This window comes from Lycorma delicatula, chromosome 1, assembly GCF_047948215.1.
Source record: "Lycorma delicatula isolate Av1 chromosome 1, ASM4794821v1, whole genome shotgun sequence".
Lineage (NCBI taxonomy): Eukaryota > Metazoa > Arthropoda > Insecta > Hemiptera > Fulgoridae > Lycorma > Lycorma delicatula.
In genome coordinates, this window is record NC_134455.1 from 309,883,643 (window position 1) to 309,900,010 (window position 16,368).

The 16,368-nt window shown below is 28.6% G+C and overlaps 1 protein-coding gene across 4 annotated transcripts in view; it reads left to right on the plus strand.

Annotated features, from left to right (window-relative positions):
- The window catches only part of Oatp58Dc (Organic anion transporting polypeptide 58Dc), a 116,647-nt gene that overhangs the window by 71,358 nt on the left and 28,921 nt on the right, over nt 1-16,368 (plus strand). For 3 of the 4 annotated variants that reach the window (XM_075381380.1, XM_075381372.1, XM_075381366.1), the window contains 5 exons: nt 3,349-3,582; nt 5,492-5,689; nt 7,325-7,465; nt 8,021-8,185; nt 10,074-10,238. In XM_075381380.1, the coding sequence (XP_075237495.1) occupies nt 3,349-3,582; nt 5,492-5,689; nt 7,325-7,465; nt 8,021-8,185; nt 10,074-10,238 (903 nt within the window). The remainder of the gene's footprint in view (nt 1-3,348; nt 3,583-5,491; nt 5,690-7,324; nt 7,466-8,020; nt 8,186-10,073; nt 10,239-16,368) is intronic. The other variant, XM_075381389.1, reaches the window with a different exon arrangement.

The window sequence follows — 16,368 nt, forward strand, 5'->3', positions numbered from 1 at the left end:
AAAGTTTTGAAATATTTTCTCATAAAATAGTCTGATTTACTGAAACTCTAGAATTGTTACATTCAAGAACAAAGATTTAACTTCAAATTTATACTAATTGTTGACAAAACTTGGAAATCTATTGCAATAATACCTGCCAGAGTATAAACCATAGCATAAACTTTATCTCTCAATTGTCTAATTTGGATGCAATGTTACTAACAACAATGATTTAATAGCAGTATGTTAAAACTTATATTAAAAGATTATAGGTAAACCAGCCATAGAACTATAATTTTAATGCTTTAATTCAGTGTGTATTTTATTATAACATATAAGTGTTTTTACAATAAATCGGTTACAACTTCATTTTATAATCTTTTACAAAATTTAATCACAACTTATTTAATATTCATTTTGTATTTAATGTTAGAGATTAAACTTTGCAGTAAATGAACCAGTGTTGAAAATGAAAGGCTAATTTTTTCTCAAATGAAAAAGAATTTTAAACGCTCTGATGGCTAGCTTTAAAACAATTAGAGTTCAGTACTATGTAATTAACACAACAAAAATATTTAATTATGAACATAATACACAAAATAGTTGAGAAATGGGTAAATATTAATTTTGGGTTTTTCTACAATGGAAATCTTGTTACATTGACATAAAATAATGATACCTCTCTTACTGTTACAGATAGATTTAATAAATATCTATTAATTTATTTCATTATCTGTTAAAATATTTTTACAATACCAGTATAATTTTTTCTAAGTCTTCCTTGATGGATAACAGTCTTTTATACTTTATAATCAATTAGCATTTAAAAATACATTTAAGGAAATCTTATCAGAGAACTATATAGACTGTTGGTGAAATGTATTACCTATTTATCCAGACCTGTGGCAGAGTGAATTTTTTTTAATGTAATGATTTTTTTATCGACACTGGCAATCAAACTCAGAACTTCTAGTATAGTAGACAACAAATATAATATATCGGCAATCAGCCTATAGATAATTATGGAGTGGAAAGTTGTTTTGTTACTGACACATCACTGTTAAGGTTTCATCTTTTTATAAATACTATTCTGAATTTCATGCACTGCGGTAAGGACAGTGAGTATCTGTCTTTATGTTATGCAGAACCAGGTCCTTCAGAGAGTAGCTGAAATGAGGAATTAGATTGATAATTAAAAATTCTGACAAAAATTAAATTTTACTGATTAGGAATAGTAAAGGTATAATAAATCTTTTGTACAAGAATTTTGTGAAATCTGCTTATGAAATTTCATAATGTTTAAAATAATAATCTTCCTTCAGCACTCAAAAGATGCTTTTAGCTTATCTGTTTGAATAAATTTATATCAGTACTCAATAACTGTAAAATATCAATGACATACTGAAGATCCCCTGGGTTTACTTTTTTCACTACCTTTGTGCAAGAAAATATTTATGTAAGCTCATCTGAAAAAAAAACTATTAACATGAAATAATTTAACATTCACTAATCTTACATATGTCTCCTTTTTTTAAACTTTGATAGGAAAGAAATTGTAAATAATTAAAACATAAATTGTAAAACATGATGACTATGCCCAGTATATTTTTTTTTACAAAGATTTTAGATAAAATACGTATAACCCTACATTTTTTTGCTTAAAATTTGAATCTAGATGGTTATTTTGACTATTAAATCATTAGTATCAGTAAACAATCCAAAAAGTAAAAAATATAAGCAAGTAAATAAACTAAAAAGAAGAAATAATAAAACAAAAAAAACTAATTGGAAAATAAACACTATTAAGAAATTGTAACATTACAACATAGCTGTTTGGTTGCATTAAGCCAATCTAGCTAGGTAGTCTAACCCACCAGGTTGGTCTAGTGGTGAACGCGTCTTCCCAAATCAGCTGATTTGGAAGTCAAGAGTTCCAGCATTCAAGTCCTAGTAAAGTCAGTTATTTTTACACAGATTTGAATACTAGATCGTGGATTTCGGTGTTCTTTGGTGGATGGGTTTCAATTAACCACACATCTCAGGGATGGTCGAACTAAGAATGTACAAGACTACACTTCATTTACACTCATACATATCATCCTCATTCATCCTCTGAAGAATTATCTAAATGGTAGTTACCGGTAGCTAAACAGGAAAATGAAAGAAAAGCTAGGTAGTCTGGTTTAAATAGTTTGTTGAATGCTTTTAGACTAAATTTACATTTTCTATTGGGATTGTCTGTAATGGTAACAGTTATACTTTTATTTATACCTTTTCTGTAGTGTTTACTGATGATGATTATTTAACAATCAAAGTAGTCATTAAGGTGTACATTTAAACAAAAAAAAATTATAAACAATTTTGAACAAAATATTGTTTTTTAATTTATTTCCATAACTATTTAGTATTATTTGAATTAAAATAAATTTAAAAGAAATGATATTGAAAAATAACTCATTTTTGTAAACAGAAAATAGTGTTTCCAGATCTGATCACAATTATTACATAGCTTCTTTGTCAGAGAAACACCACTAAGAAATAAACACTGTTCTTAATGTGGCCCACTTTGAAGGGTTTAGCAACTTCATTTAACATTTGATCACTAAAAATTAGTTAACAAAATATAATATGTGATTTCTATTATTTGTTCACTAAGAATATTGTCTACATTCAATTTAGATTTTGAATTTTACCCTCACGGAAACTATGACATAGTAAAATTTATGAACTATGAAAATGCACATTAGTTATTTGCATTAGTACATTTATGTGAGTGACCAGTTTCTGCAAAGTAATTTCCAGAGATTTATTATGTTACTGTATATGTTCTATGTATCTGAGGGTGAATATGCATGAATTCTGTACAATGTAGTATTTAATTCTGTCACTGAAGTTTAATTTGTATACACTTGAGTTATTTGTTGTGTGCATTTTCTTAGTTTGTTATATGATTTTCTGCATTTAATCTGAAACCATCTTTCCTCAAAAATTATGGCAAGTTTTAATCAATGTTGGTTGGCATATATCACCATTATTGTGCAACTGATGCTTCTGTCATTTGGTGGGTGTTTGGTTTTTTCTCCTTTTTACATAACATATAAGTATGGCATTAATATGTGCTAGATATTTTATTAAAAGATATTTTTTTTTATAGTTGTCAGCTGAAGTGTCTGAAGTAGGAGATCTGATATTTGTTACAAGGTTTTGTCTATTCTGTGAGGGTTTATTATTTGATGGATAAATTTCATTCTTTAAAAACAACTCATTCAAAAAAAAAAATAAGAAGAAAAATAGTAGTAATGAAATTTATTAAATTAAATATTCTTTTGTTTTTTTTATTAAACTGTTATTTAATTACATTTTTTTCAGGAATAATTACAGTAGGAAATGATATTTCCCAATTATTTATTACAATATTACTCAGTTATTATGCTGGTCGAGGTCACAGACCAAGATGGGTGGCCCTTGGTATATTTACAGTGGTTATTTTCTGCATCATGAATGCTTTACCACATTTCATTTATGGCCCAGGTTATGATGCTTTACTACTTACAAAAGAATTTGGAGGACTTGTAGATGTTAATCTTTCATCAGCTTTAATTGGTAGGTACTGTACCAATAAGTAAACACTGTCACAATAAATAATTTAGAATTATACATTAGATATTACAAAAAAAAATCAGCATAACTTTTGTTGAGTTATTAAAAAAAAGTATATATATATATATAAAGTTTATTCTGATAGAATAATTTTTAATTGATCCAGTTCAATAGTAGATCCTCTAGACCACAGAATGCTCTCCTTCAGAAAAAAGAGAACTGCATACATAACCATACGTAAAACAAAACACATTATCAGAAATAAATTCAGATAAACAATTCAAGAAATTTGATTATCCTGAAAAGTACAAACTTGAATGTTCTGACTGTAATAAGTTCTACATAAGATAAAGAGGACATAGGTATTCAAATCAATGTGAAGAACTCATAGAAGCACTTCACTCTAGCACTAAATCCACTTTCACAAACTATCTCTTTGAAGCAACCCATATCATGCTAAAAAACTGTAAAACCATAATCTCAAAATCGTTTCAAACATCAGTGCCACATCTGATAGCAACTTAACATTAACTGGTCTAAGTAGCATTTCTCTGAAGGATCTTGACATAAAGCAAAAATTTGCTTAGGCAGAGTAAGAGAGAGAAGACATAATATAAAAATTTATGCTTGTAATTATACAAAAATTTCAGCCAGTAGAAATTTTTTGATTTAAACCATTTTTAATACAATTTAACCAAAATATTAATTAATATGAATGAATTATAAAATCTGAAAATTATACAAATCATGTGTAATAATAAAGTTTGGATAATGAAAGAAGGCACCAATTGCATTTCTTTTTCATATAATTAAACTGATGGGGTTAAATACAAAATAATTATAGTTAAAAACTTTTCTGGGTTTTTATTAAGAACTGTTTAGAATCAGCAATAAATTTTATAAAAGAAAAATAATTTTTATATGAAAATTTTGAGGGCAAATCCATATCTACTTCTGTTATATATATTAACAGATATGTTATATTACTGATAAACTTTATGAAATGTGGTTGAATGCATAAAAAAACAAATTTAACAAATGACTCACCTCTAATTAGTTATGTGAGAATTTAATTCCTGAAGGTCTTTTAAAGCTCTTATTTAATTGATTATCAGTAGTAAAGTACTACAGAGTTTATTTAGTAGTATTATTATAAAATAGTAAATAAATAAACATAACTTCATTCAAAACAATTTTCATTCATCATAGACTGGTGAAGACATAGAACAATCTAAGATCCTCATTTTATGTTCTAGGTTCCATCATATTTTATGTTTCTTTAAGCAAGCTAAATAGAAATTCCAGATACTATATTGTGGTAAAATGCTTACACTGAGTTCAAAAATTCTTTCTACAAAACTTGCATTTGATTTCATATACAATGATTTTTCTAGAAAAGGAACAAAATGGTGATATCAACACCATAAATGAAATTCCAACCATTAATTCTAAGTTCAAGGATAACTGTGACTCCTTTAATGATGAGTTTGAATTACCATCTAAATGATGTTGATGATTGGTAGTTAGCTAATTTTCAATGTTTTGTTTTGTTAATTATGGTAGTTTCAAATTTTGACAGATCACAAGTTTCTTTTTTTAATAATTTGGAATCTTAGTTTCTTTTAAATCTGATGTCATAAATACTTTTTAAAAAACCTTTCCCTCTCACACAACCAGCTTGATGATAGAATAATTTTACACAAAGGTTACCCAAAGGTTTTGATTATTCTTAATTTAAAATAAAAATTCAAAAAGTAATGAATTCTTTTTTTATTTAATATTAAAAATGTATTAACTGATGCCTGATAATGGAACAACATAATATAGGAATGGTATTAATGTAAAAAACATTAAACAAAAATTATTTTGGCTTACTTCAATGGTTTACAATTTCTCTTTAATTTTTTTTTAGCAAAAGAAAAACACTCTATACTATGTCAGAGTGAAAAGGGAAAACTAGACTGCAATAAAGAGGATGGAAGTATTGCTCCAGCTGTTATTCTTTTCACTGCTCAAATCATTTCTGGATTTGGAGGGTCTCTCTATTATACCTTAGGTGTATCATATATGGATGATAACATAAAGAAATCAAAAACGCCAGCTTTAATAAGTAAGTTTAATTTTATTTTTCATATTCATAAAAATATTTACTTAAAGATAGAAAATAAATAAAATAATTCCCAGATGATGAACGTAATAAATAGAAAAGCTGACTGACTTTCCATTCTTAACCAATAAATAAGACAGATAAAACAACTTTAGTAACATTCAGAATTTATTTTATTTTTTTAAATTTATCTTTATTTTTCTACAATACTTAGAATTTATTCAAAATAACATTAAATTAAACATTTAAAAATTTATTTAATCAATTTTTTTTTCTTAAGAAATGTGACTGAAGACAAATTGATTGCTGGGCACATGAATATAGTGAATTAAATGTTTTCAAAGTAATGATATAATTATTCATTTTTATATCTATTTAAATTTACTAAATACTCCTTTTTTTATGACGTAAAATACATAATTCAGATAAATACTCTTTACATTATGGCAGGAATGTTTTATCTGTAAATTTTGATTAGAATTGCAAAGATTAAAGAGGGTGAGGTATGCAGGATAATAAAAAAATATTTCTACTAGCAAACACTTATGGTTATTCAGTTATGTCACTGAAAGGGAAATTTATAACAAAAAATTTCCCACAATCTCTGATATTCATTTTATAAGGAAATATTGTAATCGCAAAAAATTTTGGTTATCAGATTTCAACGAAAATATTTATATTGACCATCCCTGAATCCATTTTGACTAGTTTTGGCGTGACTTCTGTACATACATGCATACATATGTATCTCGCATAATTCAAAAATGATTAAGCGTAGAATATTGAAATTTTGAATTTAGTACTGTTGTAATATCTAGTTCTGCACCTTCCCTTTTGATTGCAATTGACTGCACCAAAAGTGTCCAAAAAAGCCCAAAATCCAAAAAATGTTTGATGTTTTACTTTTTCTTAACTGCAATAATAAGCCTCATTGAGAGATTTTCAACAATATATCATAAATAGTACTTACTTTCATTGGTTTCAGAGTTATAGCCAAATAAAAGTTTAATTAATTAAATATTTGGACCTTACAAGGGGGAGGCACATTGGTTCGAATCTGACTTAATTTCCTTTTTTCTTTTTAATTTTTTTTAATTTAATTTAAACATATTGATTTATTAATAATTATTAACCTTTGATTGAAAAATATTTTTTACAATAAATAATAATTCAATAATAACAAATAAAAATATAAATATATAAAAAATATATGTAATTTAATAAGTGTACAAGAAAGTCCACAAGACTTTTTGATTGTCCACATCAGATTTTTGATTTTTGACATCAATTGAAATGAATGCCAGCACAGAGAAGATGTTTTTTATTTTTTTTAACTTTATCAGTGATAAATCTTTTGAACTATACAAATATATTTACAGTAATTATGTTTAATGTAAGTAATCATTGATAGCATCATAAGCTCATCAATTTCGTTATAAAGAAAAATAATAGGCAAAATAGAGTCTGAAGCTGTGGTTTTATCTCCCAATATAATCCTAACAGACGTGATGTCACAAAAGCTTGGTCACAGCATCTTAACAAACATGGAAATACTTTTTCATTAAATTAAAGTTACATTTATATATTTATTTTCAAATGAGTTTTACAAGACTAACCAATTTTTTTAATAATTTTTAGGTTTTTCATACTTCATCAGGATGTTAGGTCCAGCAATTGGATATTCACTGGCATCACTTTGTCTTAAGTTCTATATTTCTCCTATGTTGACACCAACAATTACAACTGCTGATCCTAGATGGCTTGGTGCTTGGTGGCTAGGTTTGTATCTTCAGTAACTAACACATTATTCTTTTATAAAAAAAAATTGTATTGTAAAAGGTGTAAGTGAAATAAAAATACTCCCTACATTTTTAAGTTAACAAAGATTTTATTGGACAAATGAACATAATAATTTTAGTAGATTATACAAGTTATGCATTATTTTATTAACAGAAGTCATTTATAGTTTAATATTTATTCTGTTTATTCAATAAATTCAGAAGGGAATAAATATTGTTTATTGCTTTGTAGTGTAATGTTATCATAAACAAAACTAGTAAACCTAAAATACAGATATGAACTGAAAATAAAGAGCCACAAATAATTAACTACATTCTTGGCTTTTATTTTTTTACAAAAATTTTAATAACACATCTTCAAGCTAAGCATTTAAAATATACCAAAGGATTTGGATATTTATGTCGTTTTACATACTGTGATTTTAACGGGCTACAAAAGCTGAACAGTAGTTTTTGACTGTTTGGGTACATTCACATAGTACTTTAAATTTATTAAATCTTTTTTTCAAAAACCATTCAAATATTTTTGTTACAGGGTGGTTAATACTGGCCACACTTCTAGCTATTGCAGCAAGTTTACTAGCATTATTTCCCAAACAACTGCCTCGAGCTGCTGCACGCCGTCTATTTGCATTGGAACGTACTAAAAGTGTTGAGACAGGAGAGAAAGCAGATGCCGAGGTACAAGCTTCTCTATCAGGTATATGTCATAATTTTTTCTTGTATCTTTTATTTAAATAGAACAGAAAGAATCATCAAATTAGAATTGAAGGAATATCATAAGTTTAATATTTTAAGTAAAATCACAACAATTAAATTAAAAAAATAAGTTAACTGGTCATATGAGAAGATCATTCTGATGATGTCCCTTGCTTTTGTAATTTCTGTTCTCCCAAAGTTACTCAATCTAGATTCTTATAGTCACCATAGAAATTATTTTCAATACAGTCTGTGTGAAAACATTTACTGATTAACTGTTTTTCATTTATATTATAAAATGATGTTCAAGTTTAAGAAGATAAATTTAATTAAATTATTCATTTTCTAAATTAGTTTAAAAAAATATACTACCAAAAAACAGTCCATGCCAAATCATTGTAGCTAAAACTCACAGAGAAAGAAAAAGAAGACTAAATATGGTAAGATAGGAACATTCATTTCTGTCTGCAATAGTATTTGAAAGAGTAGGCTCAGGATTTATGTAATAAGGAAAAAGACTGGTGCTGAACAAGCCTGTTTTACAGATATAGATATCTTATTTGACCAACCTAAATATTTATCTTTCCAATATTAATCAACACCACAGAAAATATTAGATGTAATAAACAACAAAATACAAGTTGAACTTATGAGAGCATTCTGAGGTAAAAGTAATTTGCTAATAATTGTCAATATTAGTGTATTAATCAGTACTTTTATCAATTTTAGTTTTAATTCTTAACAAAATCACTGGTTTTACTAGTTTAAAAACTCTTTAACTTAAGTAATGTGGTTTGTAAAATAACACCTGAAAGTAAACAGTAGTAGAACTAAAGTAATTAACCCAAGGCTAAAATGAATAATTTGACACAGTATTTCAAACAGAAATAGCTGTCAGTTATTTTACCACTTAAACAGTAAAGTATTTTATTAAATAACATTTGTTTAAAATTGAGTTATACAAATTTTTTTAAATATAAAGACTATTGAACACTCACAATATGGGAATTGTGCAGTTATAGGGCATTCTGTTGTTATATCACTGCTTCTATTTAATGGAAACAATTTTAAAATGGTTTTAATGGGTTTCATTGACAGTAGAGACACTGGTAATTTCTTGGAAAGGTGCTGCATAATTAACTCTGAAATATCCTCTAGAAGAATAATTTCCGTGTATAATAATTTAAAAGTGAATAGTTGATAATCTTTTATATTTTTAATGTGTTATGTTTCAAGTTTATGTGTTTTTTTATTTTATTTTTCTTGCCTTCTAACTGGGGGCATCATGGTTGGCAGGCAAAGTGCATCCAGTTCAGCTATGTGCAAAAGTGTTGTGCAAATGCATCACACTGTTAGTATACGACAACAAAGTATTTTCAACGTTTGGTTATCTGTGTAAAAATATTGATAAGTTTTACAAGATTTAACTAATAGCTAGGTCTTGCACTACATAGTGTAAAATTGGAATTATATCAAAAGAAATTTCTAAATAAACAAAAAAACACATGGGTATCATTATTCAAAATTAATTAAATGTTACACAGCTTTCAATGAATTTAATTCATAATCTGAGTCTTAAAGCAGACCCAGATGGTTATTAATTTATATGATTACTAAAATTAAAAATAGATTTTAAGTTGAAATTATGATAGTGAAATTAAGTACAATTACAGTAAGTTGTTATACTTATTAGAATAAATATATTACACTAATATTATACAATATAACAGGTATATGATATTTATGTTATTATAATAAGTAAAACTATTATAATAATTGTGTGCCCAAAAATTGGGCACACAATTTGCATTATTATGAAAATAAAATCTTTGAATTGAAATCTGATTATTTTTCAAAATATTATTATTCTCAAAATTTTTTCATTACAGATCTGTTGATGACATTTAAGAGGTTAATTATGAATCCAACTCTCACCTGTAATAATCTGGCAAGTGTTTTCTACTTTATTGGCTTTTTACCATACTGGATATTTCTTCCCAAGTACATAGAAACAATGTATAAACAGTCAGCATCATTCGCGAGTCTAATTACAGGTAATAATTTCTGTTTTAAGATATTTTTATGTAATGGTGAAATAAAAGAGTAAAAAAAACTCTTATCACATAAAAGAACTTTTAATTTTCTTTTCCTTTTTTTTTAATTAGACATTCAATGTCTAGAATGGAACCAAAGCCAGAACATAAAAAGCTGCATCCTTAGTGCAATCTTCATGGCAAAGTTCATTAAAAATACATTCAAATTTCCAGAGTCAATAAAGCAAACCATAAAGATACCATAAAGCATAACAGTTCCTTCATTTTTGCAAAAAATATAAATTTGGTATTACAAGCACTATTTTCAAATTAATCAAACAGAAACTTTTATACATGTATGCACTTTTTTCTGAAATATTTGATCAAATAATGAAAAATAATTTTTTAACATTTCTTGAAAAGGATAACGTACTCACAAAGTCTCAGCACAACTTTAGGAAAAAAATTGTCTACTGATAGAATCATTACTCAGTTTTCAAAAAATATTTTAAATAGCACAGACAAAAAAAATTACAATTTTTATAGTGCTGTACAGCATTAAATTTTGTTCCACATTTTTTACTGATAAAAAAAAATTAATAGCTGTGATATCAGAGAAGCAGCTCTGATACTTCCGTAACAGAATTTCATATTTTGAATGGTTCAAAAATTTTGAACCATTCATTGTTACCCTCTTCAAACACAACACAATTGTATAATTATATAATTGATAATTATTTCAAAGAACTTGAAAATTCTACATTAGCACTTAAAAAAATTATTCACTAGATAGATTGTAACCATCTATCTTAAGATATGGATAAAGCATTGTATTGTGCTTCTAAGGCATGATTGTTAATTGTGTGGCTATAATAGAGATTAATGATAATAATGATGAAGATTATGATGCCCGTAAAGAAAATTTCTGGGTGTTTTATTACATGACAAATTTTTTTGGAATGATCAAATTTCAAGTATTCAGTGCATTCAAGTTCACTATATTGTTTGCTTTGTAGCTTCATAATAAAACTGCTAACTATGTCATTATTATTAAATATCTGTTATGCTTATGAATGTATACTTCTCTCTCAAGTATATAATTTCTTGGTGCTCCCTCAAAAAGTAACAAGTTTCTGAGATACAAATATCTGATGTGAGCACCACATGACATCCTTGTATGCCTATTTAATTATATATACACATTTTTTTTTAAAATTAAAAGTACATAAAATTTTATTTCATTAATAACTTCTGATATTTTTTCATATTTTTATTATTATTATTATTGATTTATTATTTATTATAAAACTTCTTTTACAATCAGAGGTTAATAATTATTAATCAATATATTTAAATTAAAAAAAAGAAAGTTAAAAAAAAGGGGATGACGTCTGATTCGAACCAATGTGCCCTTCCAAGATCCAAACATTTCATTAATTAAAATTTCATTTGACTATAACTCAGGAACCAATGAAAATATGTACCACTTATCATATATTGTTGAAAAGCTTTCAATGAGGGCTGCAGTTAAGAAAATATTCCAAAATCTATTTTTTTTGTTTTTGGATTTTTTTGGAGCTTTTGGTTCAGTTGATTACGGTCAAAAAGGAAGATGTACAACTAGATGTTACAACAGTCCTAAATCCATAATTTCAACATCCTACATAATATAAATTTGAGTTATGTGAAATACATACATATATACTTACGTACAGATGTCACACCGAAACTAGACAAAATGATTTCAGGGATGGTCAAAATGGATATTTCTGTTGAAATCTGAAAACCAAAATATTTTGCCATCACATTACTAAACTTACTTTGTACAAGGAAGTAAAAATAACCTGTAGGACCATTGTTTGCCCCTTTTGTATGCATGATTGCGTTGTATGATTTTTTATGCATTTTGTATGATTTTGTAAGCAAAAATCTCTAGACTGATGTTTAGAATATAAAAATTTTACTTTGCTACTTGTTTATATTAATAAATGTGCAATCTTTGCTAAAAAGAACTGTTCCTTATCCTTAAAAAAATAACAATATTCACCTCTATCAAACCAGGCAGCAAAACTGATTTTGTTTAACTCACCACCAACAATTTATTTAAAATAATTCATAGATTTCTTTTTCAGAAAAAAAAATTACACTGTTGATGAAATTTTAATTATTTCTAAATAAAACTTTTTAAAACTCTGAATTTTCTACATCTCTATGTAGTGGGCATATAAATATTTTCTCAAATAATTTGTACTAAATTTTATAATGAATTATAAGGCCATAATGCTTAGGATCAGACTTTGTAACTTTTCTCCAAAAAAATAACTTTTAAGAAATATCAAATTGAGCCTCCATGAGGTGCATCTGGAAATATATGGAACAAATAGAAGAAATTTGTCCGGTGAACTGTATCTAAACAAGCTTCACAGCTTCATTTATCATCAAATCACACTTCACTGGGTTACATCTAGAGTTGGAACTGGGGACCTAGTAACACCGCAGGTGACCCTTTGACCCACCAGAGTTCAGAGAAGGCAGCATTTGGATATGATGAGCTGCCACTCAGAAGATAACATGCAATCAGAAATATTGGAATGCTCTAACACTACACACATGAACAAGCAAAATACAAAGTTCAAAATCATAACAAAGCAAATCACCTACATTTCTGCACCCAACGCAAACTCACTCATGCAGTCTGGTAAATTAAAAATAATAACTGGCCTAATGGACCAACACAAAATTCTCATCATGAGTCTGCAGGAAATAAGAAACACCAACCAGGACACCATGGAATCTCAAAGATATAGACTCTGCAAAGGTATACCTGGGAAGAGTCCCAGGTAAAAATGAAAAATGTCCCATAGTTGGGAACAGGCGTTTTAATTAGCCTCAAAATAAAAACTCCACACAAGAATTCAATCAAAATCCCCAAGAATTTCAACACTCACCCCTCACCCTAAAAGGATCTAATATAATAAACATCCATTCACCCACTAATAATAAAAATTACTGTCTAAAAGATCATAAAGAAACAGAAAAATTCTAGAATCTACTTGATCTGACTATAAATAACATCACTAAAAACCATGTTAAACAATTAATCAGAGACTTCAGTGCTCAACTAGACTGAGAAAGAACCACTACATCATCAGAAAATGGCAGTCCACCATAAGATCAGAAATTTAAAAGTCCTCTGAAGAGTAGACACAGGCTCAGATCACTATATAATCAAAATTAAAATTAAATTTACTCCCTAAAGAAAGTAACAAAATCAAGCCCCTAAAAGTAAAAGAAAAATGGACCCTACATGACTAATCAAGAATGAAAATTACCAAAAAGCAACCATTCCACAAATCAAGTTAATATGTGTCCGGAATTGATTGAGGAGTTGATTTTAGAAGGCATACAAGTTGTTTTACAGTGGATACTGGCAAACTGTGGGTTATCAGGCAATGAAAAAGCTGATCAACTAGCTAAAGAAGGTGCCAGAAAGTAACAGCTTGATAAACCAATATATTTATGATGGCCAAAAAATTAATCTAATCATTAATTATGGGAGAGTTGGAGCAGAAATGGTGGCTAGAGTTAAAGGAGACGCAATGAGCATCATTACTTGAAAAAAAGGTACGATTGCCTGTAGAGCTTCCAAGGGGTGAAGCTGTGCACAGTTTTAAATCAAGATGGAGATTGACTATCTCCAGAGCCACCTCCACCGCACTGGAGTCACCGAATTAGCAACATGCCCACTGTATCGACAAGGGTCTATGACAGCCCTGCATCTATTGACCTGTCCTGAATTATGGGATGTTAGAACCACAGAAAAGAGTGAGAGTGAAATGTATTGAGCTGCTAGACGTCACATGGCCAAAATGGCCCAAGACAATCAATGCATATGATAAAAAAAAAAACAAATGTGACGAAACAGTGGAGAAAAGACATCAAGTATGGCTGTTCCACCAATCCCAAAGATCAGAAACATCCTTCCATAATCTAGTAAAACAAAGAAAAGAAACCACCTGAACTCTAAGGAGAATAAAAAGACAACACCATAAAGACACACTGAAGACAATAGAAGACGAATTCAATAAAATACAGCGGAGAGACTACTAAAAAACCTTAAAAAATCAACTCCAAAAATACGAACCACCAACCCTACTGTTAAAGAATGTAAATGGTAAACTAGCCCACAATAATAAAGTCAATGCTAAATAAAATAGCAATAAAGACAAATCCTAGCTAAATGTTTCAAGTACTCCTAAACTGTGAAAAACCAATAGAACTCCTAAACTTCAATACCAACAACTCAATAACAACATCATCCAAAAAAATCAACCCTCCCACAATAAAAGAAGTCTACCAAGCATTGATGAGATGAAAAATTACAAAGCAGCGGGAGAAGATCAGACTTTTGAAGAGAACTGGAACAAGCAGCAAGATAAGCAAAAATTGCCTTTCACCAACAGCTTGTCAACATCTGGATCAAAGAGGAACTACCAGAACATTGGACAACAGTCCTCATTCATCCATTACTCAAAAAAGTGGTCAAAACAGACCCTAACAATTACAGAAGAATCTCACACCTAGACACAATGTACAAAATTCTTTCAAGAATCATGAACAGAATCAGTTCACAACTCGAGAAAGAACTAGGAGAATACCTGGGAAGTTTCAGATCCTGGAGGAGCTGTCCAGACCTCAAGAGTCTTAAGCTAATAATGGATTACAACAGGAAAAGAAACAGAGATATGGTGATGACATTTGTAGATTTCAAGAAAGCTTATGACTACACCACAGAGAATTCCTACTAAAAATTCTAAGACTTCTTGGAACACACAAAATTAATAAACATGATGAAACTGACCCTCACAATCACTAAGTTGAAGGTAAAATTCAGAGGCGAGCTCTCAGAACCATTTGAGATTAAAACCCAGCTGTGCCAAGTTGATGGTCTCTTGCCGCTATTATTCAATTGCGCTCTAGAAATGGTAATGAGGGAACGGCTCAAAAAATACCCCCAAAAGTAAAAATAGGCTGAAAAATCAAAACAAACTGTTGTGGTTCCGCCGATGACTAATGATATTAACAAAGCTAAATCACAGATAGTAGAACTTCAAAACAATGTAAATAAATTGGCCTCAAAATATCATTCAAAAAGACGGAAATTATGCCCCAAAAACCCACACAATTAAAAGAAGTAAACATAAACAGTAATAAAATCAGAATAGTAACCCAATTTAAATATCATGGAGAAATAATAATCTAAACGAAAAAAAACTTGAAACAAATTAGCTAAAGCTAAAAAATTAACCTGGTACACTTATAATAAAAAATGCTCATCAGTACATACAAAAATATGAAACTATAATACAGTTATAAAACCAGAAGCCACTTATCCAGCAGAAATACTCCTCCACTTGAACGAACAATCAAAGACAGACAAACTCCAGAAAATTGAAAGAACCTGCATCAGTAAAAAGTACCAGAAAGATGGGCAGTGGTGGATTGTACCCAATAAAGTTGTGTACAGAGTTAGAACCCATCACTGATACCATATGTAAGAGGTGACTACGATTCTTTAGACATATCATGAGGATGCAAGATTCAAGACTTCTGAATCAGGTAGTGCAGTACAAGCTAAGTCAAAAAACACCAAGACAGGATGCAGATGGATCAAAGAAATAAGAAAGGATCTGAAGGAAATTTCAGGATCTGAAGATCTGAATAGAGGACCAGAAGACACTACAGATAAGATAAAATTAAACAAGAAAATCAAGGACAAAAACACTTGCTTCACACTTACAACAAAAAACTCACAATATGAACATTTTCAACACTAGAAAGGCCTCAAAGATTGGAATGTATGAAAAAGTACTAGGAGGATCGCAAGGCCCAAATAGTCCTATCAAAGAGACCTTATCCATCGAAGAGGTTCATTATCCAGAGACCTGGATAATGGACTACTCACTAAAGTGACCCTCTGCGGTCATAAAAGATAATTTTAACGAGTTGTAATGTATTTTGAAGTTATTTTTTAAATGTATTAACTTCATATATTAGCCCGAATATTATTTCATGTATTTATATTTTAAATAATTAATATGCATTTTAATGACTTCTATTTTTTAATTATTAGTTTAGACTAATTAGTTGA